Below are 23,217 nucleotides of genomic sequence, written 5' to 3'. Positions count from 1 at the left end.
AAAGTTGCAAAGAGTATCAAATATAAAAGAGTAATTCAACTACTTTGTTGCCTTAAAGAATTCAAAGCAAGTCTGCACTGCTCTTTCAGGAAGAAAATAATTTCATATTGCCACTGGTGCTAACGTACATTAAATTCCTTTACACCAGAGATTAACATACAGATTGTAAACATATCTTTGACTTCTTACAACTAAACAGGTGCACACTAAATATGTAGATTCAGGCTAAAACTAACAGGAACACCTCTCAGGCTTGTTTTAATTTTTTAACTACAAAGGCAATCATAAAAGCAAGATGTCTGAACGCAGCCCTCAAGTTGGTTTGAAGATTAAAAAAAATACATAAGAACAGATGCTAACTTTCATACAGAAAATACAATTACTGACAAAACAGTAACAAAACTAAACACTGAGTAGGTTGCCATCTTCTACTGATGTCTCGTTAACAGTGGCTGAAGCACTTCCTTATCATTTAAATTAAATTCAATCTTTAAGGAAAACATCCAATCATGATTAGATAGAAAGAGGTTCTCATCAGATGGAGAACCACAGGGCAAAACCACAATTGCTCCAATGGCAACAACAGCAATGAAAAAGCCAAACCCAGGCAGGCTCTGCAGTGAGTGCTACATCCAAGAAACAAGTGCCTTACAGCAGATTTCTTTGCATAATTTGGGTGACAGCAATAAATTTGGCTGGCCTGTCAAAGCCAGACTGGCACAAAAATGCTGCAACAACTATAATCAGAGTTTAGACTGTTAATCTAAACAGTCAGATTAAAATTAGAGCTATCTGGTACTTTTACATGACTGCTTTTGTATTTTTAAAGGACGTTCCTTTCCCCATCACTAGATCACCTCTTTAGAACTGGAAATCCCAGTTATAAACAGCAAGAAACAAAATCCATCTTTCCAGAAGTAGGCATCAGCAGGAAGGCAAGGGCTAAGGGATGTCATCTCCCTTGGTTTGTCACAGTTTTGCCACCAACTTACAGTGCAAACAGCCGGGCTCGTTGTCACGCTGGACCCACCCAGGGCAGCACTTGTAGACAGTCTGGTGCTCCATCCTGTACACCTGCTTGTAAACTGTGTAGTACCCAGACCTTTGAGGAGAGGAAGTTTCAGAGAACAATCACAACTCCTATTCCACTTATTGACATCTCATCAGTAATTAACTCTACTCATCTGTCATATTTACTAGATTTTTTTTTTCAGCCTCTATCAGAAGCTCTTGTTAAAAATGAAGCAAATATAGCAAACTGCATCCTGATAACATCCAATAGCTCTTATATGTTATTATGTCCACTTTTTTTTTTTGAAGAATTGGTATTCAGGCTAGTCAAAGGTGAGTAATTTTGTTTTGCAATCAATTTTGGGTTTAGCTGTTGGGGGAGTCAGATCTCCCATCAGTTCCAAGCATATGACAGAAACAGAAAGAAGTTTAATTTTTCAAAGTCAATGACTTGACAGCTGGACTTCACCTGAACAAGAATGAGACAGGAGCATTTTCTGATAATGTAAAATTGTGATCTAAAGCCAGCCAAGAAGTTCATGACCAATCCAAAACACATTAAAAAAGTCACACTTTCTTCTCAGTAATAACAGATTTTAAGTAAAGTCTCAGCAGGGCACTATGTCCATAACCAAGTCACACACATTTCAGATGAAAGAAGTTTACAATTTTCTCACAAAGCAAAAGAACTTGCACAAAGGTTAGTAATGAAATCCATTTATAAGGATAGATAATATATTACCTTCTCTCATAGCTCACACACCACCTCCTCTTTGTACACCCTTGTTTCCACATCTTGACCATCCGACTAAAGGCTTGAACACAGGGCTCTTGGTGTCCCACCAGGGCCAACTCAAACACTGGGCACACATTCGGCCTTGAGGGAAAGAAAAAGACATACTTTATTATTTCCAGCATAAAATTCAGACATTTAGAGAAATATACATAAAATTATTCTATGCATAACAGTTAATAACAGTTTGAAACAGAATTTATACGGTTGTTTAAAAATGTTGCAGCTCTACGCCTTAGGAAGCAGCACGTAAACATACACTGAAATTCAGGCTCCACACAAGTCACTGAAAGATTTACCACAGATTCAAGGGCAGATAAGATTTATCTAAACTATTGCTGGGGAAATTGTGTATTCTGTAAGAGCCCTCCCTTGCTATCAGTCCCCTCAGGGAAGCACATGAAATTCATAAGGGGAAGTATCCTTGTTCTCTGCTGATTATTCCTAAAATAACAAGACCAAAATAAAAATGCTACTTTGGAGGATGATATGTAATCTTCATCCTGCTACCTAGTCAGAGTTCAAAAATAGCAGGATTGCAGGAGCTATGGAGGGTCAAAAAAAAGGTTACATGTCGATGGTTTTGCAGAGATTGTCAGCCTTGTCCCAATTCCTTTGTCCTGGTGTAAATGAGGAAATTCTCTATGACAGAAAACAACAGCATCAAACTTGCAGGGTCTAACTAAAACCACAGAAACTGAGGGAGTTTGCCATCTTTTGAGACAGGAGCTTGCTGCAACAAAATGAAATTAATTTTTTCGAGCAGTTTACAGATTGTTAACACAATAATTTAATTACCGATTCCCCAAGACAGCCTGATGAGGCTTTTCAAACTTAAGCCTCAATAACTAAAACACAGAGGGGAACAGGCACCTTGTTTACCCACTCTGACAACAACAACATTCAGCAGACAAGTCTTTCCCCAAATTTCAGTCTGAGACCTCTCTTCAAGCTAAAGAGTGATCAAGTAACACACACACTGTCACACTTGTTTCCTCTGTCACTCAGCACAGGTATGAACATGAGCCTGTGCTACAAAACCAGGGGGGGTTGCTCAAATAAGAGAGAACAGTTCCAGCCCAACAGCTGCCTGGCAGTTAGTTCTCATCAGCTACACTGGATATTGTTAATATCTCATTCAAGATTTATGGTGCTTTTTATCTCAGAGGCTCCCTATTATGTCTGAACACCACACAAAGTAGCCTTGGTAATAATAGAGCACATCCTTCATCCACAGGTCTTCAAGTAGTTTACAAATATCATTAAATTAAGCCTGTGCAGAACAGGAAAATACTATAACCATGATCAATTTTACTGCTGAGCTGAATACATGGAAGAAACCCTGCCTAGATCAAATCCACTCCACAATATTCCCTGTACTCTACAGAGACCAGCGGTCCTGCCAAGCCCAGAGGATGGGAAATCCAGCCAGGTCTCCCAAAGGTACCACAGCTCCCAGGGAAATGCCTGGGATCTTACCTCAGGGGAAAGAAGTCCTTTGCTGAACAAGGACACTTCCGTAGAGAAGCAAATGAGATTTAAAAACAGATTTTAAAGCCAACCACCCCCTCAGGAATTCAGGTAGCCAGCGTAAAGGATGACAGAAAAAAGTCCTCAACTGTGTTCTCCAGCTGTCCTATCACACCATGGAAGGACAGTAAAGAGTCCATTTGTACTAGAAAACCTTGTCTGACAGAAGTTAGTTTCCTGAACTTGAATGTTTCTTGCTCCCAGGCTTTAGAGAAACTGCTCATCTCCATCATATCAAACCACGCTGCCCGGGGACATCCCCCCACGTTCTTCCTTCTCCAAAGCAGAGTCTAATTTCTATATTGCTCTGTATTTCCCATTCCTTGGGTCTGCCCTGTCTGCAGCTCCCAACACTCTGAAGGAGGATAGAAGACAGTTACAGCACAGTTTCAGATTGCTGTAAATTCCTCCAGAAACCAGCCTTCCTCCACATTCCCATGCCACTTCCATCACTAAGCAATCCTTCCCATGTGTTCCAGCCATCCCTTCCCTTTGGAATTACCTCCCCATTTAACAGATTCAGTTGAAGTTCAGAGCCATTGTTCCCAAGCCATTCTTAGCCCAAAGTCTGCCATTTGTTTCCCATCTGAAGAAGATCTTTGTGCACCCAAAATCTTGCCTGCCTTTTTTTTTTTTGTTCCATTACGTCAGTTGGTCTAATAAAACCCTCTCCTTACTTAGCAACCATGTCTCACTTAGCAGGCTTTTTAAAATGACTCTCCCTCCAGTGAATAGAACATCATGTTCTGATAATTCATGCATATCTCCTTTTATTAGAATTGCCTAAAATTTCCCAGATAAAGGTACATTCATATGCATCGCTCTTCCATAAATAAAAGGGAGAAGCTGACAATTGTTGTAATGACATATTGAGCCCATCCCATAAGTTCCTGCTCATGTGATATTGCCATGTTTCCAGGAATAGCTGTGTTGACTTCTAGGATATGGTTAATAGGGACAAATGGCGCTCACAGAGCAAAACAAGCCAGCAGCAGTCATATATTTATTAAGATTTATTCAAAGTAAGCCATTCCTCCTAGATGCCCTTGGGATAATTTAAAGGCAGATATCAAAACCACTGAAACACTATAATTAAATTGCAGCAATTGCATAACATGTAATCCTCTGCTGGCAAAGCTGGGAATCAAACATGCCCTCTCCAACCATTCACCATCTTCACAGCTCCCCCCCCAGAGCCAACACGACAGTTTTTAAGCCATCTGACTTATTTGATACCTTACCTATTAACTTAAGGACAGTGACTTGAACAAGGCCACAGCTATTGAAAGCTATTGAAAGCTTTTGTACTGTGGGATTCTGCTAATAGAGGCCATCCAAGGCTGACCTGAAGCCTCAAGTGGATGTAATGGTGTATTTAGAGGAGAACAGCTCCATTTTTACTCCCGTGCCCTTTGCATTCAGAAAATACTTCTTAATGGGAGTTTAAGTGTTAAAACAAGCAAAACACTCAAATGCATATTATGGCCCATGATTTGATTGATACACCAGTCCCTTAAAACCTTTTTATCCTGATGCTCTCTGTTAGCCAAGGCTAACACGAAGGCTATTATTAGCTTGTCAGTCTGACTCAGGCGAGGCAGAAAGCTCTCTTAATATTTGCATTAGGAGACTGCCCTTTAAACAAAAGACACCCTACACACTTCCAGCTGAAGACTTGAGATTCTAATGAACAGATAATTAGACCAACATGAAGCAAGAGCAGCCTGGACTAATCGTGTGGCTGTGGTGCCTGTGAACCACTGCACAACAGGAAAGTTCAGGGAAAATTAAAAGCTTCTCCAGGCAGGATGTCATTCCTGTGTTTAGAATTCTAAAAAGAAAGGGAATAGCTCTACCATAGAATCACAGAATGATTTGAATTGGAAGGGACCTTAAAGATCACCTAGGTCCAGCTCCCCTGCCATGGGCAGGGACATCTTCTACTACACCAGGCTGCTCCAAACCCTGTCCAACCTGGCCTTGGACACTTCCTTTTCTTGTTTCTCGGTTACAAACATACATCATATCTCTGTGACAGGGATATTTTCATTTTCTGCCTAACATGAGCCTGACACTTGGCTCTCGGAATGACAATTAAATTAAATCTCTCATTCCACCAACCCACTTTCTTCCAGCTCAATACAAGAAGCTAAAGTGAGGCAGATTTAACGGTAGTGAGAGAGCAAACACACATCAACATATCCCTAAAGGCTTCTTTCTACAGTGCAAACTTTAAATCAAAACCTTAATGAATAAGAAGCAAAGACTGATTTGTCTGTCTGATTTTAGGTCTTTCCACAGAGACTAAGTGAATGACACCACCTTCTACACTAAGTCAGGTGGCTGTTAACATCTTCTAAAAAATGAGCTGTTGTAGCCTGTACTGCCTCAGCTGACAAATTTGCAGCCTGAACACTATTGATCTTCCCATAAAACAGTCAATAGATGAAACCTGTCATAAGAAGCAACTTGCTGGAATCCTGTATTTTCAAAACACTAATTGGTCGGTGCTTTTATGCCTTTATGCCGTTATTAAAAGTTTAGAAAAGCATAGTCTGCCTTTCCAGATTCAGTTTGACAACATCAAATAAGAATTCTCCTTAAGGAAACCAAGATTATAGTCAGGGCTAAATTCTCCACTGCTGTGATGACAAGTGTTTTTGCTCTAGAGATGCACTGATGTTGATCAGAAAATAGTTGTACATTGGTATTATGGCTTTGGTTACAAACTTCTCAGGCCAGAAAATTGTCTGAATGCCCTCACAACTCCAACCACACGAGCAAAACATCCCCAGATCTCTAGAAAGGTGGGGTGGCCCCGTGCAGAAATGTGTGGCACCATAGAGGGGAAACAGCCAGCAATATGATATATGCAAACAAGATGTCATTTGAAAGTTTTCTCTATATATATTCTCAATTGGAAAGGAGAAAAAAGAAAATTTTATTTCAACACAGAAAGGAAAGTCAAATTCAGAAACAGGCCACAGAAACAAAAGGTCCAAAGAATAAGTTACATATATTTATTTATATAGATAAATTTTGTCTCTAGATGGATGTTGCTTAATAGCAATATTAATTCAGAAAGCCTGGAATGACAGAAAAGGTTTTTCTTTTTTAAACTGCCAAACTCCCCTTTCTACCCTTAATCTATTTTAAGGCTCATTTCCCCACATTTCCCTGATAAAATTCATCAGGACTACCAGAGACAATTAGGACATCCCTCTCTCTTGACCACTAATCAATCCCTGCTCTCTCCTGATCCTGTATCAATATTTGTGATGTTTATATGCCCTCTGGGATGGGGATTGTAAGCACCAAGCTCATTTAGATTAGGTCTCATTATCCCTGCTGTTCTCTGGATCTGTGGATGAAGGTGCACCACAGAAGACTCTCCCCAGCCCACAGGTGACTAATGCACTGCTGTGTCTTACTCACATCCCCCTTGATTATAGGGAGCAGCTAAAGAACAGGAGAGTCCCTCAGCCTTTGTGCACTGCATCCAGATGAAGAGCAGATCAATAGGAGATGATTAATTACACACTCAGCTATTATAACAACAATAAGATTTTTAGTTCTTACTGCTATCAAAGTGCAGCTCCTGTCGTTCAGCTCCTATTTAACCATCCTCCTCCCTCCCCCAAGACAGAATAATCTATTTTGGTTAGCAGGAAAAGCAGGAGATAAACATGCACATCCAGATCATTTTACTATGATTTGCCAAGTCATTTTTTCCTTTTTTTTTTTTTTCATTTAAAAAAAATAAATAAAAAAATCACTCCCTGTTTTTAATAGTGCCATGTAGTCTTAGCTCCCTGCCACATCCATTTTTACAGTTTATTCTACTTCATCCAGGAGAGGGTCAGCATCACTGCCAGTGACCAGGCCTGCAAAGCCTCAAGCAGCACCAACATACAGCTTTTCAGAAGACAATTTAAGGACCCTTGTCCCAAGGATTCATCTCTAATGTAATTAGAAAACCATCAGGGACATCACATATAATGCTAAGAAATAGCTTGCATGTTCTCATTGTTAACACAAGGCAAACAAATGTCCAGAGTATAGACAAAACTAAGCATTTCAACATTATAGAGGAAAGCATTGAGTAGCAACATCCATTTCTAGCTGAAATTTCTCATTCACTACACCCATGTCCATTATTCCACTGCAGAAGGGTGTGTAACACAAGTTACCCCAGTAAATCTGTCAGGTACACACACCTGAGCTTCTTCTGGCAACAAGGCACAAAGGGACCTGATACTAAAACATTAAAATAAAATAAAAAAAAACCAAAACAAAACACTAAAGTGTCACACCACTTTGTCATAGGGAGAGAAAACTCATTTTGGTTCACAGCAAGTGCCCTGTTGTTTGACAATTAAATTAGTTAGAAGGTAGCGAAATCCTCAGTTTCATTTGGGCAATCAGTATCTAAGAATTGTTCACTGCTTTTCTGGTGGTTGCTGGCTTTTGACAGTTTTAAGCCAAAACCTCTATTTTGAAAGCTTACTTTTGAATTAACATCTAATACATGTCAGAAAAATCCCTACATGCCAAGGTTTTACATGTTAAAATATTCCCTGTCTTTTACTCCTCTATAAACCTTGATACCACTGATGCAAATTCCCATTTGATGAGGTTTTTTGTTTGGTTTGGGTTTTGTTTGTTTGCTTGTTGTTTCTTAAACATTAAGCAATTTCAGTAAAGCTCAATATTTTATGAAGTTAAGCCACATAAACACAGCAACTAACAAGTGTGCATTACTGGATTACTGTTCAAGGGTGGTAAATGGGAGGGGGGGAGGAACCTCAAACATTTTGATCTTTTGGATTAGAAACTTACATTGAAGTTCTAAATAACCCACAGATTCCTGGTATTATTCTACAGACAAAGAGAAGGACAGGACTTGCCTCATGAACAATACAATTATAAGAGATAACTTTATGCAATGGTATTTTTCACCACTGATGATGCACCAGTCAGGCAGGGAGAGCCCCACCAATGACAAACACAAGAGTAACCACTGAAGAGTCTTCTAAGGGATAAAATGTATGAAAACTCATTTCCTATATGAGAATATTCTAACCTGAAAAGACCAGGCCCAAAACACCAAAGTGTTTCATATTTTGAGTGGATTTTTTTGTTATAAAACAATACAGAGCACCTTATAACTCCTCTCCAGGCACAGCCCAAGATATTGTGATATATTTTCAATATTGAAGCAATTTGTGGACATAAAAATACGATCTGGGCATGGCATTCCCTACTCAACAACATTTCGTGCCACATTCTGCTCTGACTTTAGGGGAAAGCAAGGTGTTCCTACTAAAGAACACAAAAAAAGAACATCAGCACTGATTTAAAATAACATTCCCCTTTTCATACTCGAGATCAAATATTCATCCACAGGTCAAAGGCACTGAAATACAGCTCAGTGTGGGCTCAGCTTGTGTACACATTAAAGCACACATCATCCTACACCAAAGGCAGAAATCTCAAGTTCACCTCAGGAACAATTAATGATTAGTTTTAAACCAAGACCAGCCTGGAATCCAAAGCATAGACCCAAGACTACATATGTTCAGTCCGTAATTTTAAAATGCTTTGATTTCGCAGTAATGAAAGGAAATTTCTTTCTCCTCGGAAATAAATTGAAAGCAATAGATTTGAGAGAGAACATAAGCAATAACAGGCTCGAATTTCAGAGGAAGGAAATCTATTAACTGTGTTCAAAGAGAAGGTATTTAATTGGTGAATAACACAAGTCTGCAACATGGGCTGTTAACTCTCTGGGAGCCAAAGCATCGCTTCCATCACAGGAGGTTCTACTGACAAGTCATCCAAAGATGAAGTTTTGCATTACAGATGATCTCACCCCTCCTCACCAGGAGGTTTCTTCGAATTTATTAAAAATATTCCATGTTCTCTGTCATATCTAGATCATGGCATGCCTAGAACTAGGATAAATAAACAGCACCGGACAAAAAACAATGCAGAAGAAAGAAGTCAAAGCAAAAAACAGGTAATTTTCCTAGAAATCACCAATACTGCAAACACACAGTGTATGAACATTAAACTATTGCATAAATAACTAAACAATATCAACATTTCATAATGCAGAACAATTAAACCTCAAGAAACCTGACAAGTTCTCTCCTCTTAGTGGACATTTTCAAAGGGTAACTTGAGAAGCCAAATCCCATTAAAACTGAAAAGCAGCAGGATCTTACCTACTTTAAATGTGCAGATTTAAGAATCATACAGTATATATATATATAAGCTACCGTGCTTATGGGTAGGAAATTTCTGAGCCTCTTGGAAGTACAGTTTGTGATGTCTCTGGCATAAAAACAAATATTTATAAAACTGGAAAATATTTCCAGGCAATCATGAGATCTTTGATAAATACAACAACTTCAGGCAATCACATTTTATGGTCCTGTCTTACAGCTATTTCAGAGTTTAGGAGAAAGTCTTGATCTCATTTTTCTCCAGAAGAGCAGGAAAATGTCATAAATCAGGAAAAGTACTACAGTAAGATGACACTCATTCATTATCTTTAAGTCTCCTGACAGCGAATATACCAGGGGGGAAAAAAAGACGGAAAAAAGAGCCTTTTACCATCTGTTAAAAGACTAAATTGAAAATTAATTTTCCTTTAGGAACTGTGAAACAGAAGCTTTAAGTGCAAAGTCTTGAAAAATGGGATTCTGTGCTCTAATGCTGACCAGCATGAGCTCTATCTGGTGGCAACACTCTGTAGTGCACAGGCTAAACAGACTATTTTTGTTCAGGGTGATGTTCACATTCACAAAGATGAGAAACACCTCAGACTTCAACTGCATATTAAGGGACTGGGGGGGCAGGGGTGTGGAATCCAGGGGATGAAACTACCATAAACTTTGATGCTGAAGCATTTCAGCCATGTTCCTAGAATCACATTACACAAATGCCAAAGGCTGGAGTAGCTGCTACTCAAGAGTAGTGAGGGTTTATTGCAACCTTACAGGTTCTGGGGAGGCAGAAATGGGAAGCAGTGCTTGAGGTTTCAGCTGAAGACAACTGGCAGTGACTCTGGGCTGCCAGCATCACTTTAAAGAGCTGATAAGACTCAATCTTAATGTAAGATGCAGACATAAATAAACTAGTGGCTCACTTATTATCAAGTGTTTATTTTCACTTTTAAAATTTTTTTTAAAGCGTCGAATCTCTGAACAGAAGATAACCCATTGAAAGAAATGGAAGGAGATTTTACTACATTACTGATTTCAGTAAAAAAAAAAAAACAACATCAAACTAGAAATACTTTAAGCCCCTATTTAATGCTGGGAATACAAACTTTCCTCACACCTGCAAATTGGCATCACCACAGGTGAAAATACAGTGTATTGGCTAATACACTGAGATAATTTCTCACCAAGAAATTCCTACACAACCTACTTTTCACATCATTTAGACAGTATTATGACACAACTCCAGGCTCCAAGTTCAAGCTGTATCACCAAATACTTCATAGAAGCATTTGTGTTTCTTTGTTTTCTGCATTGCATTCCAACATTCAAACTGACGTGCAATTTGTTTCACTGTAGCAATCAAAACCCAGAGGCATCTCTTCGTATGGAAATGCTTTGTACAAGAGCAGCAGTTTAACCTGAAATATGTTCCAGCCCTCAAAAAAAAAGTGGACTTCACCTTTTTCTTAATTATTCCTTAAAAGAAATTTTTATTTATGTCACTTGGAAGTAGCGCCCACAGCCACATCTGTTTGCAGTGAGACCTGGGGCAAGGATAGTCCTGTATCATTCCAGCCCAACAACTGGTACAGCTGAAAGGCCAAGTTTCCTGGAGTGCTGCAAGTGCAGATAAACATCTGAATGGAAGATTTTGCTTTTGGGAATGTGATTTATCTGGAAAAGCACAAGAAATCCTACAGTGCCCCATAGAATTGAAGGAAGCTGGAAAACAGTTACTCAGCCAGGAATTCAGTTCTACATCCAGGTGCTCCTTGGAATGCGACCAGATTTACTTGTTTATGGATAAAGTGAAAATATGCAGCTGCAACATGTGAGCAGTAAAGAAAAACCCTGAACAAAACAGTTTTATTGCAAGATTGTGACTGGCTCCTCTAAGACCAAAGCAGCCCCTTCAGATGTCATCCTGGACCTGCAAAACCACAGAGAGAGTCAAGGGGCTCAGAAAAGCCAGGAACAAAGCTTATCTCATGGTTTTTTCAAAGAAGTCCTCACTCATGTCACCTGGGAATTCATTCTCGAGCCCAGTCCTAACCATGGAAGGTAATATTTATTGCACAAAGGAGGTTCCTTGCACATACCTCATAACCACTCCTGCCTCTTGCTCTGTCCTATACCACTAACTATGAGCAGATATTTGTACTGCTCAAACTCCTAGTGGAATATTTCTCTAAAAGAGGATTTACCACTTCTGACAGCAGCCCAAGCCCTCTCCTCTTAGCTCCTATTCCTGCAACTCAAGCCCACTACTCTCACTTCCCATTTCTGAACCATCCCACAACCATCCCAGAATTCCATGAAGCATGATGCTGAGAGTGAACCCAATGCTGGATAACCACACTTGACATCTACACTGTCATTACATACCCCAGTTTTGGACTACAGAGCTCACTGTTAAAAATGTGCTTTTTATGATAAGAGATGGTTACTCCTCGTTTCGAGGCCCAAATATGCTTTCCAACGAAAATGGCATATTTGTTCTCTGGTCCTTCCAGTGTTCTCCAAAGTTCTAACACAAGATCATCAAGGGCTAATTGTCTGGAAATGTAGTTGATGGAAATAACCAGTCATCCTGTAATCTGTTCTACATTAAATCTCCTCAGGGGGCTTGGAAGCAGAACACCAACATCTACACAGATCCCTTGCATTTCTAGCTAGGAGTAAGCACTCAAGTTAGCAGCAGAACAAAAACCAATTATGAAGAATATCCTGTATAGCCTCAGCCACATAAGATCTCAATCAAAATAACAGCAAAGAACACACTCAGAGTGCTGTGTTCCAAGGGATACATTTGTTGTTCTTATTCCATTGACCAATGTCAAAAGAACAAACCAGAATTACTAGAAAAAGACAATTCATGAAGAGTCCTCTTGGACATTCCACTGCTTCTCGGTGAAAGCTGGCAGGCTAAGGAGTCATGACTGAGTATTTCTGTTTACATCGAAGGCAGTCCCTAAATAGCATAAAATAAGTTTGGAGTAATACTTATTCTTGCCACAGCTCAGGGAAAGCAGTAAGAATTGCAGCAATTTCAGGAATATGCCTCTTGGGAGAAGCACTCAAGGCTCTGCCACAGGTCTGTGGGTCTGGGTGGGTGTTTGTGATTGCTGCTGGCAAACAGTGCACTGCTGCTCCCAGTGACTTCAGCCCATCCTCACACAGCACCATTTCCAGAAGGGAACGTTTCCTGCATTCTTTCAGTGACACTATCTTCAAAAAGGTAAAAGCAAACAAAAATTGTTTGGAGGCAAATCACAGCTAACAGCACCTCCAGCTTCAAAAGTGCAGAATCATAGTTATTACTGATGTCAAATGCAAACAGATTAATGTAGGCCAATGCTATTCTTCCTCCTAATAGAGTAATTGCTCAGAAAGAGAGCAAGAGGACTTTTAACAAAGGAAAATGCTTTACCACAGAATGAACTTAACTTCTCTAAACACTGTGATGGATACTTTGTGCTCCAGCAAAATGGAGTAATATAAACCACTTCTGCTGAATACATATTTACATGGTATTGCATAGAAAACCAATGAGCAATAGGCTTGGAAATCTCGATTTTCTGACAGAAGAAATAACTACATTGAAACCAAATCATGAAAGGGTGGGATGAAGTTGATGAAGTAAAAAAAAAAAAAAAAAAAAACAAAAAAACCCAAAAAAACCCAGGAAGAGGTTAGAAATTAGGGTATACATAGACTGAAGACTGTTGTCAGGTTGCTTTGAGGGGGAAGCAGGGGACACGACATTCCTTAAAAACACAAGAAGAGCCTTGTAGAGAAAAGGTACACAAAGCAGGAAACAGTTTCCAGAAACGTTCAATTTCGACGAGCACAAAGTTTAACCACAGATTTTGCGCACGCTGCCGGCTACCCTGGTTTGGAATTTGATCAGAAAATTACATCTAGACACAAATGTTACGCCGCATTTGCAACAAAGGCCATTTGTTGCTCACGCCATGCAAAAACACCTCACAGAAACTTCCCCCCGCTCCCGCACACATGTGGCCCCGGCTCCTTTGTGTGCGCTCACCGCTGCGGGAGGATGCTCCCCGCGCTCCCACCCCTCCCGCACCCCGTCTCTTTTCTTCCCTCCTGTATTCACATTTGTTACTCTGCTCTCCCCTCCTCGATTCACGTTTGTTACTCTGATCTCCCTCCAGCTGCTCTCCCCCGGGTAGAGCTCAGCGTGCCCCTCGCAGGGCTCAGCTCTGCTCTCGCTCGTTAAACGGGAAGGCAGGAGCAGACCCGGGGATGCCGACGCGCTCCCTGGTGCTCCCTTCAGATCCCACATCAAAGGCGAGCCCGCCCGGGCAGCCTCGCAAGTGCCCACCCAAAGCAGCTCCGCGGGTCAGCGCCCTGCGCTGCGGGGACCGCGCTGAGTTGGGGCGCTCCCACCCAAACTTTCTTTGTGGCCGCAGGACCCGCCCGCAGGGACAAAGGCGGCGTGTCCCGGTGGTGCTGTCCCCCTCCCCGAGCCCCCAGACCCCCGGCACACTCACATGCCCCGCTGCAGCCGCGGCTCCGCGGCCGCGCTCGCCAGAGCCCAGCACAGGAACGGGCACAGGAGCGCCGGCCCCGCTCCCATCGCGCTGCCGGGGGGGAAAGGGAGGATGGAGCGGCCGCGGCAGCTCCGCCAGCACCCGCAGCAGCAGCAGCCCTGCCACCCCCGGCCCCCAAATCATTTAAAGCTGCGGCGAGACGCGCCACTGATGGGGCGGTCCCAGCCCGCCCTCGACCCGCCCCCGCCGGGGCTGTCCCGGGGCTCCCGCACCGCCCCGAGCTCCGAGGGCATGGGAGCCGCTTCTGGTCTGCGCTGCCCGTGCCCTCACAGCCCCCCCTGCAATGTCCCCTCATCCTCCTGCTGTAAAGGGAGTTCGCTCCTGCTCCACATCCCTCCGGGCGCGGCGCAGAGGAGGGGATTGTTTGCACTGAGTAGGACGCGAAGGGACGTGCAAACTCATGCTCGTGCCCGTCGCCAGTTCCCGGGGAGGAACGTGGGAGGAAAGGGCGTGAAGCCGTGTCAGGGGAGGGTTAGGGTGGGTATTAGGAAAAGGTTCTTCACCCCGAGGGTGGTCGAGCACTGGAACAGGCTCCCCAGGGCAGTGGTCCAGGCACCAAGCCTGGCAGAGCTCAATAAGTGTTCAAACAATGCTCTCGGGCACGTGGTGTGAATCTTGCTGTAGTCCTGGTCATGGGTAAGAGTTGGACTTCGATGATCCCTTCCAACTCAGGATATTCTATGTGAGAGCTGGACACCCCCAGCTCTGCCTTCAGCTCTGGTTCTGTTCCTCTGCCAGAGACATATATTGGCTTCTCCTTTTTCCTCTGGTCCTTTGTTCTGTGCGTGATGCCCATTGCAATCACATCTGAGCACTTCAAAGAGGTAACCATGAAAATAAATGCATTTAACATCTTCAGGGAGGGATGAACTGCTACGGCTGAGAGTTAGTGACAGCAAGAACATAAAACCGGGGACTGAGGAGTGGGTTTTAAATCCCAGAGCTGCCTGCCATCCTCTAGACCATCCATCCTCTCATCTTTATGTTCTCTACAGACCTTTACTGCTGTCAGAAGGAAACTCTTTCCCCTTAACTGGTGAGAGACGGGAGACCAACTGACCTGGAAAGGGAACTGCACATAGTAGCAATAAAAAATGAGAAAAACACACCTTAAGCATTTTATGATCTAATGTAGGTCCCAGGGTCCATTACACCACAGTTTTTCTCTCTCAAGAGACCTGTGACTAACCAGGCACTGGGCTGTGAACAAGCAGATGGGCCCTGAGCCAACCCATGCTAAAACCTGTGATTTCTTTCCACTCCAGTAGAATGGGCTTGGACTCAAGTTGCTCCAAGCCAGCTCCTGTACAGATTTGTGACAGAGAGAACTGGATGGATACACCAGCATCCTCACAGGTCAGGAGTCAGCCTCCATTTTACAGTGCATTAATTTATCTTCCTTTCAGTCCTGTAACAAGATCCACTGGCTGTTCCTTTCACACACACTTTACAAGCAGTTTCCTGTATGGTTTTTATTTTCCAAGGCCTTTGCTGAAGTAAGTAAACATTTACCATTCATAACAAGAAAACTGGGTTTATATTGTTCATTGCTTTGAAGCTTGCATTGACATGATCCCTTGAGATTTTATCAACTGATTTCTTTTTCATGGCGAAGCAAAGACACAGCCCTTATCTGACCTTAGAGCAGATTAATTGTACCCTGAAATTTCCACTGAATGGCTGAGTCTTTCTTGTGTCTGGAGTAGTTCTAGCTCTGCAGGACCATGTGTTGAGCTAATCTCATTACCTCCTGCAGAGCACATAGTTTTCTAATCATTTTATTTCTTAAACCCCAGAAAATCTTTCTTCATAAAATAATAGACCTTCATTATGTCAAAGCTGAGTGTTCATTATGTCCTGTGATGTCATCCCAACCTGGCTTATATTCAGGATCACATCATGGCAAAATAGCAAAGGATCTTATTGCTCAGCTGTTTAGATTTTTTTTCCAGGAGAGGTAAATTAGCCTTGAAAAAATAATTTTTTCCATCTTTAAGGACCTCAAAAATAAACAGTTCAATGTTATTTTTCAAAACTGTGTGTGATCATTACAAATTATACACAACATTTATTACATTCAGTTGTTAAGGATAATGGAACAGCAACATGCAAATTGGGAGGTACTGAAATGCAGAGTAAAGGCCACTTAATAGATGAGACCTTTGCTTGGGGGGGGCACACAGCAAAATACAGCTGCAGCCAAATTCTGGAGATGGAGCTGTGTAAAATCTCCTGCAACCTGGGCAGAAAGCTTTGCAGGTCTGGCTTTAGCTGCTGTGACACTGGCATTGCCCTGAACTCCAGTGTAAACTCAGCCTGTGCAATGTGCCCTGCTTATTAATATTATCTAATGCTTTCTCCTCAGAATATGTTTTAATTGAGAATACTCTGCAAAGCTGTTGACTTACATGGGATCATTCCCATGAGTGGAGTTGCAGCACTGGTAGAAGCAGTGTCAAAGCCTGCTGGGATATTTGATCTGCTGTGCCTCAAGTCAGTTAAACCTTCTGACCTGACACAGAGGTAAAAGCTGACTCCTGTATTCTAGTTCTTACTGTGGTGACAGTGGGCTGTGTCAGGACAAAAGGGCACTGGATACAGCACTAGTGACTTCTTTATACTCCACATCCCTGCCATGGCCAACTAGGCACGTGCCTTCTGTCAGGAAATTAATTTGCTATAAATTGTCCATCTTTGATCTGGACACCTCCAAACCACACCAGGGCCACCACCAAACCAGTCACTGAGCATGTTGACAGGAGTTCCCTTCCTTATTGGGGAATCAAATTACATCTTGCTCAGCTACACCAACTTTTGAACTGAGCACCAATTCCCCTTGGTGGCTTTGTGCAGGTGAGTTATGATGGGGTCTGATTGCCTGGAATACAAGTGGTTAGGGAAAAAGCAGCTCACGCCCTCCATATATCACTGAAGGACTTTCTGTGGGATGGAAATTACATGATTCTCCTCTCTTGTTGATCAGAAAATTGTTCTGTCAGATTCCAGTGCAACCCAAATTCAGCACATTGTTTACAGCACTGTCCAGATCATGAATTCTGTAGAAGAGTTGGTATCTCTCAGGACATTCCATCCTATCCTCTCCATTTTAAAGCATATTCCCCTCTTCATTAGCATTTTAATTTTGATTTATAATTTTGTCTTCCTACAAAGATGCTGTGACAGTTGCTGTGTATCCCCAAGCATGAATGAGTGTTGCCCACAACTTTGAGTCAGTAACACACCATCCTGTTGTATTTTCATTTTTCTGTCTAATTCTCAGTATCTCCATTTCCAGTCTTTTTAAATCGTAGCTAGTTACAGGATTTCACATTCCCTTCTGATATAAAGAAATTTTCGTGCAGAGATTGTAATTAGGAAGGCTGAGCTCTGTTCTGTTATTAGCAGGAATTGTGATTTTTGGAGTGGTGGGTTAATTGCTAATAACCATATGCAATGCTTCTGTCAAGATGTTTCCCATTACAGTAATTAACTTAGCAGCTGGGGTAACAGACATTTACCATTTGTCTTCACAGTATCCCTGATTTAGGATTGTTCCAAATCCCTGTTTGGATTCTGTTTGTTCAATTCCCAGGTGCAAGATGAAAAAGAGGGGATGCTGAGAAGTGGAGATCTGGAAAGAACAAGTTGCAGGGATAGTACCTGTTTGGGATGCAAAGTGTCTATCAGTGTGTCCTCAGGAATTCTGAATATTTCTTCACTACTTTTAGTCTTGGACCATCATTTTCATCAGCACCTACTGAATGGAGAGCATGGCAGAGCAGCCTAAAAGAGGATGTTTTCAAAAATGTATTGATTGCTCTGATGCTCCAATTAATCTGATCATTATTAAGGATATAATAAATGAAAAGTGAAGAATTTATTATTGCCTATTCATATCCTTGACCTCAAAATCCCTATGGTATGTGAATTTTTTTTTTCCTTCATGTTTTGTAGTCAACTATATAAATATAAATATTTTTTGGTAATTACCTCCTTCCTATGTTGTCTCACTGGAGTTCCTTCCTTTACAGAGCTATGCCAGAATTACAGTAATATTTTTAAGTATATGGCTAACCTGAAAATTAAGAAGAAAATAAAGTTGTGCTCCAAAGCCAGGCCACATGACAGAGCAATAGCAGTTTTGTTGATTTAATTCATCCACAGAATATATTGAAGGGATTCATTTTGCTTACGAGATAATTTCAAAGACTTTTAGGACCACGATGCCTGATTTATCCTGGGTTTTAAGTTCTGGCCAGAGCAAAGTCTGTGCAGTACTACATTAAAGAAGGTTTGTTAATACCCTTAAAGACCTAAAGTTGCATTCCAAGGGCACTGGGAGCTTTCTCTGTTGCAGGGAATTGGCCTTGCTCCATTGCAAGGAGTAGGGGAACACTAATTTACAGCGAGTGAGGATCCAGCCCGCGTTGTTAATCATAATTATGGGCTTATTTTGGGAGGTACATTTTCTAAAGCAGTTGGGAAAGACAAGAAAATTAAGTTAAAATTATTTTCTTCCACAGGAGGTAAAAGTAGTACATAAATAAATACTTGGTGTTGCAGTAGATCTTTAAAACATATAATAGGTTTCTGGCACTGCAGCGTCCCCCGATATTTTTTCCTCCAGCACATAATAGTAAGTTTCTGATAATAGTGCTCACAGACAGCTTTGATTATAACCACTTGTCAGGGAACGGATAACTAGGAAAATAACACCATTTAACTGTAAAAAATGCTGCCTGAAATACATTAACACAGTGATAATTTCTGCTAATAGCAGCCTCCGAACCCCATCTATTACCTTTGAATTGAAATTCCTGCTTCGTTTCTGTCTTTCTGAGCATTTCTGCCCTCTGACCCTCTCTTCCATTACTTGGGAGCCACAGAGCCATCCATGGACACTCTCTGCCACCCAGAGCCAAGCCCCTGCATGGGGTGCAGTGACAAACTCCCTGTGTTTGAGCAAACTGGAGACTGGGATGCTGGTGGTGGGCCTTTTTTGGGAAGTGCCAGCACAGGGGGTGATGAGAGGCAGGGCATGTGTGTTGAATAGTTTTGCCTCCTGTGGAATTTTCTGTCAAAATCCTACTCATTCCCCATCTGCTTCCATGCTGCCCATCCCACAGTCACCAGCTGCACTTGCCCAGTGTAACAGAAATTAAAGGTTTTCATTCGTGCCTGATGTTCCTTCAGAGAAGAGAGCAGGAGGGGTTGGAAGGGAGGGAAAATAAAAAGGGTCTGAAAAATCTGACCCCATAGCAGTAGAATCACAGAATTGTTAAGGTTGGAAAACATCTTTAAGATCATCGAGTCCAACTGTCAACCACCACCATGTTCACCACTAAACCATGTCCTCAAGTGCCACATCCACACATTTTCTGAACACTTCCAGGGATGGTGACCCCACCACTGCCCTGGGCAGCCTATTCCAATGCTTCCACGAAGCAATTTTCCCTAATATCAAATCTAAACCTCTCCTTTACCAAAACATGAAGGAAGGCATTGAGCTTGAGAATATTTCCTCTTGTCCTGTCACTGGGCACACCTGGGAAAAGGAACTGACCCCCACCTCATTACAAGCTCCTTTTGGTAATTCTAGAGAGCAATAAGGTCTCCCCTCACTCCCCTCAGTCTCTCCAAAAAGGAAACAAAATGCTCACACAAAGTCTTTCTTTTTGTCAGAATTAGTAGAAACCCATTGATATTCAAGTCAGGAGGATATTTCTGTAGGGAGCTATTACATCTGATTGGGAAAATAAAATGTTACCCACATTCACAATTACTTCTATAAAGAACACTGATCTCATTCCTGAGCTTTCCTCTTTAGCATTAGTTAACCAAAACCCTGGTAAAAACACGCTCTTGACAATATAATCCTAAAATAAGTTTTATGTTGGCAGGCAATAGCAACTGGGAGTACTTTTATCTATTTCTGGATTTGGGATAATGACACTCCAGTGAGTGGCTAATCTGGTGTGCTTGTGTACATTCAAATTAAAATCACGCTTTTGGGGGTGACTCACATCTTCTCTGACCTACACAGGTGAGAGCCAGATGTAACTCTAAATTTAATGGAGCTATTCCAGCCTCATCTCAACACAAAGGGAAGAATTAGGGTTTAGAAACTTCAGAGACATCCATTATTTGGCAGGGCTGTGCGTGTATTACAAGATATTTTCTAGGAGGAAATAATTTGTTTGGTTTTTTAACAACTTTTTCTCAGTGATCTTCTTTTGGCCATGCTCTTACCCACCTCAAAAACCTGCAAACAGCTGAACAAGCAACTCTTTCAAAAATTTAGCAGAGTACCTGTCTGCTTACGTGTTCAGAGAAATCAAATTTGGGGTGTTCGTGTTTAAAGGCTCATCAAGTGAGGAGATACAAAGAGTCCTTTGAGACTTGGACAGCCAACAAGAGGGAGACAACACAATCTGATTATCAAATATTCTTGATCTATCCAGAGGATAGGAAATTTCAAAGAGTTACTCTCTAAGAAGATTCGAACAAATAAATGCAAAAAATATTGAAATATGTGATAAAAGAGGTTCTTCTTCCCCTGATGAATTTTTTAGTTAGTTCACAGCACAGTTCAGAGAGTGCCAGGGCAACACGAAAGGGATGAACTCAATCACACAAACCAGGCAATAACAACACTGGGGTAAAACTGCAGCTTAAACCAGCCCTGATACTTCAATCATTCTAATTTATCCTCCGGGGTCGGCAGCCCCCTCAAAATTTGGGTGTTAGATGTTAAAACCAGTAACTCTCATCTACATCACTGAAAATGCAGTGGCAAAATATATCAAAGAAAAAAAGTGCTCAGAAGTCGAATTCTCCTCAGGGTTTCCCAATCCCTTTGGAATTGCTCATGGATTGCAGATGTGAGCTGCCATGTGAGCCTGTGTTTTCTCCTTTGTCTGACACAGTGCTGAGCACATCAGTGGTACTTAAAATACTAAAATTCAAAGCAATAAATGCTTTGTTTGTTTGCTTCCAATTAGGAGCTAATGAAATCCCAGGAATACACTTTCAGGTAATTTGTCACAGAAGAACTGAAACTCAATAGTGTGTTTCTGTGTATAACTTTCCTCTCTGTCTGTTCTGCTGACACAACTAGACCACATTTCATTCTCCCAAAGACATTAGACTTTCCTGTTTTTTCCTCTAAATTACCTGCCTGGCTACTGTCACCATTGATCTTTTAAGTCCTTGACTGAGTAATCAGTCAGAGAGCTAATTAATGTAGTGGCTTGGAGGGAAGGATGAAATGAAAAAGGAGACTTTTTTTTTCCTTATTCTTCATGTTTTTATTGCCTTTGAAAGGTGCTTTATCCATAGCATAAAGGAGAACTAGTCTGTGCTTTTTCCTCCTGACAGTTCACCTACTATAAATCTATTTACCAACTATTAACAGAAAACAGGAGAATTTCATGGGATTGATGATACTGAAATCTAAGAGGAAAAAAAAATGATTTTGCATTAGTTTTTCCCCTATTAACACTCGTGGACTGCAGTATGTCTTTGGAACAAGTAGCAACTGCAAGACCTGACCCAGATTTTCAGATTGTTTTAGAACTTAACCAGATGTTTTAAAATTAGGATACCTTTGTCATATTTTGATAGAAAAACAAGGATTTTTTTCTCTCCTTCCCTCCTGCTGGGTCCCCTCCCCATAGACAAGAATGATCCATGTGATCTACAACCACCAAAATTTAACCAGGTTCTTTTAACCAAAACAGGTCAAACTCAGGTGTGGTTTAAACACCACCACTCAGTTTTATTTTAGTCTGAGACCAAGGACATGAGAAAAGTGAAATGTAGAAACACAGAATGGGTTGGGTTGGAAGGGATGTTAAAGCTCATCTCATTCCACCCCCTGCCATGGGCAGGGACACCTTCCACTAGCCCAGGTTGCTCCAAGCCCTGTCCAATCTGCCCTGGAACACTTCCAGGGATGAGGCAGCCACAGCTTCCCTGGAATGCCTCATGCTGAAACATATATTCCAAAAGCACTCATCAGACATGATTAAAAGAAGTAAATAAATAAATATTCATATGTTAGTAACCAAGTTCCCTTAAAAGAATAAATGAAGTATTAAAGAGTTACCAGCACATAGATCCTGTTTTCCTGCTTTGAGGAGCAGAGAGGATTCTTGTCACTGTAATAACCATGATACATAAAAAGGTATTTAATTTCCTTTATTCTCAAGGAATCCTACATATCCTGGAACAGCTCTGTTAATACACAGAGTTAACCTCACACTGCCATGCACACATGGATAGGTATTTATATATTATACAGCAGGATTTAAACACTCTTGTCTACAGGGAGCTGATGAACTGAAAACGGTTTAATAAGCTTTCTTTTTAAATTCTTAGGGGAGACAGATTTTAGCATCAGCAGTATTTGTTGCTAAATGCAAATAAAATCATTCAGAGGATGGGAATTGCGCTGACCGTGCTCCAGGAAACAGCAAGCACAGGACTGCAGCAGGAAAGTGGCAATTAAATATTTCACACATGCCTGCATGGCTGTTTATCTGCAGCTTAACGGGTTGTGCCACCATTATATCCAACACCAACAAAATGGTGTTGGAATGGAATCCCCAGATAATAATTCTGTGCCCGTTATTAACTTGTGGAGAAACCCACGTTCCCACAAAAGGCTTGCAAGGAAAGTGTCTGAGAAACCCACATTGCTACAAAGAGTTACACGAAAAGTGACTAAGAATAGATATAGCATGCAAAAAGCAGTCTTTGCTCTGACAAAATCAGCATTGAGTGGGTTAAGTACTGCAAATCAAGCATGTTTTATTAATTCAAATATCAAAACAATAAGAAATTAGACACCCAAATATACAGAGGGAAAAGGCAATGTCAGCAGTTAACAGGCGTTTTAGACTTGACCTCCAAATTAGTGCAAAAATCAAAAATATTTCTGAAGTTTACCAAAATTAAAGATTAATGGAAATGGAAAAAAATTGTAAAAAGTTTATGAAGCTAAACCTTGTCCAACTAATCCAACATTTTTCTTTTATTATTGACTCTTTAGGTGCAAACTCTGTTCTCTAAAGAC

The 23,217-nt window shown here is 41.3% G+C and overlaps 1 protein-coding gene across 2 annotated transcripts in view; it reads right to left on the bottom strand.

The window, feature by feature from the left end:
• LOC135419443 (multiple epidermal growth factor-like domains protein 6) overlaps positions 1-14,355 on the bottom strand; it is a 192,870-nt gene extending 178,515 nt beyond the window's left edge. Inside the window, exons 1-3 of one of the 2 annotated variants that reach the window (XR_010432993.1) lie at positions 14,082-14,355; positions 1,754-1,888; positions 993-1,102 (exon numbers count right to left, since the gene is read on the bottom strand). Coding sequence is in view for 1 of the 2 variants with exons in the window: in XM_064665802.1 (XP_064521872.1) it covers positions 993-1,102; positions 1,754-1,888; positions 14,082-14,167 (331 nt within the window). In the remaining variant the exon portion in view is untranslated. The remainder of the gene's footprint in view (positions 1-992; positions 1,103-1,753; positions 1,889-14,081) is intronic. The other variant, XM_064665802.1, reaches the window with a different exon arrangement.
• Positions 14,356-23,217: the final 8,862 nt, after the last annotated feature.

Source organism: Pseudopipra pipra, chromosome 10 (genome assembly GCF_036250125.1).
Source record: "Pseudopipra pipra isolate bDixPip1 chromosome 10, bDixPip1.hap1, whole genome shotgun sequence".
Classification (NCBI taxonomy): domain Eukaryota; kingdom Metazoa; phylum Chordata; class Aves; order Passeriformes; family Pipridae; genus Pseudopipra; species Pseudopipra pipra.
This window is presented reverse-complemented; position numbering and strand designations above follow the sequence as displayed.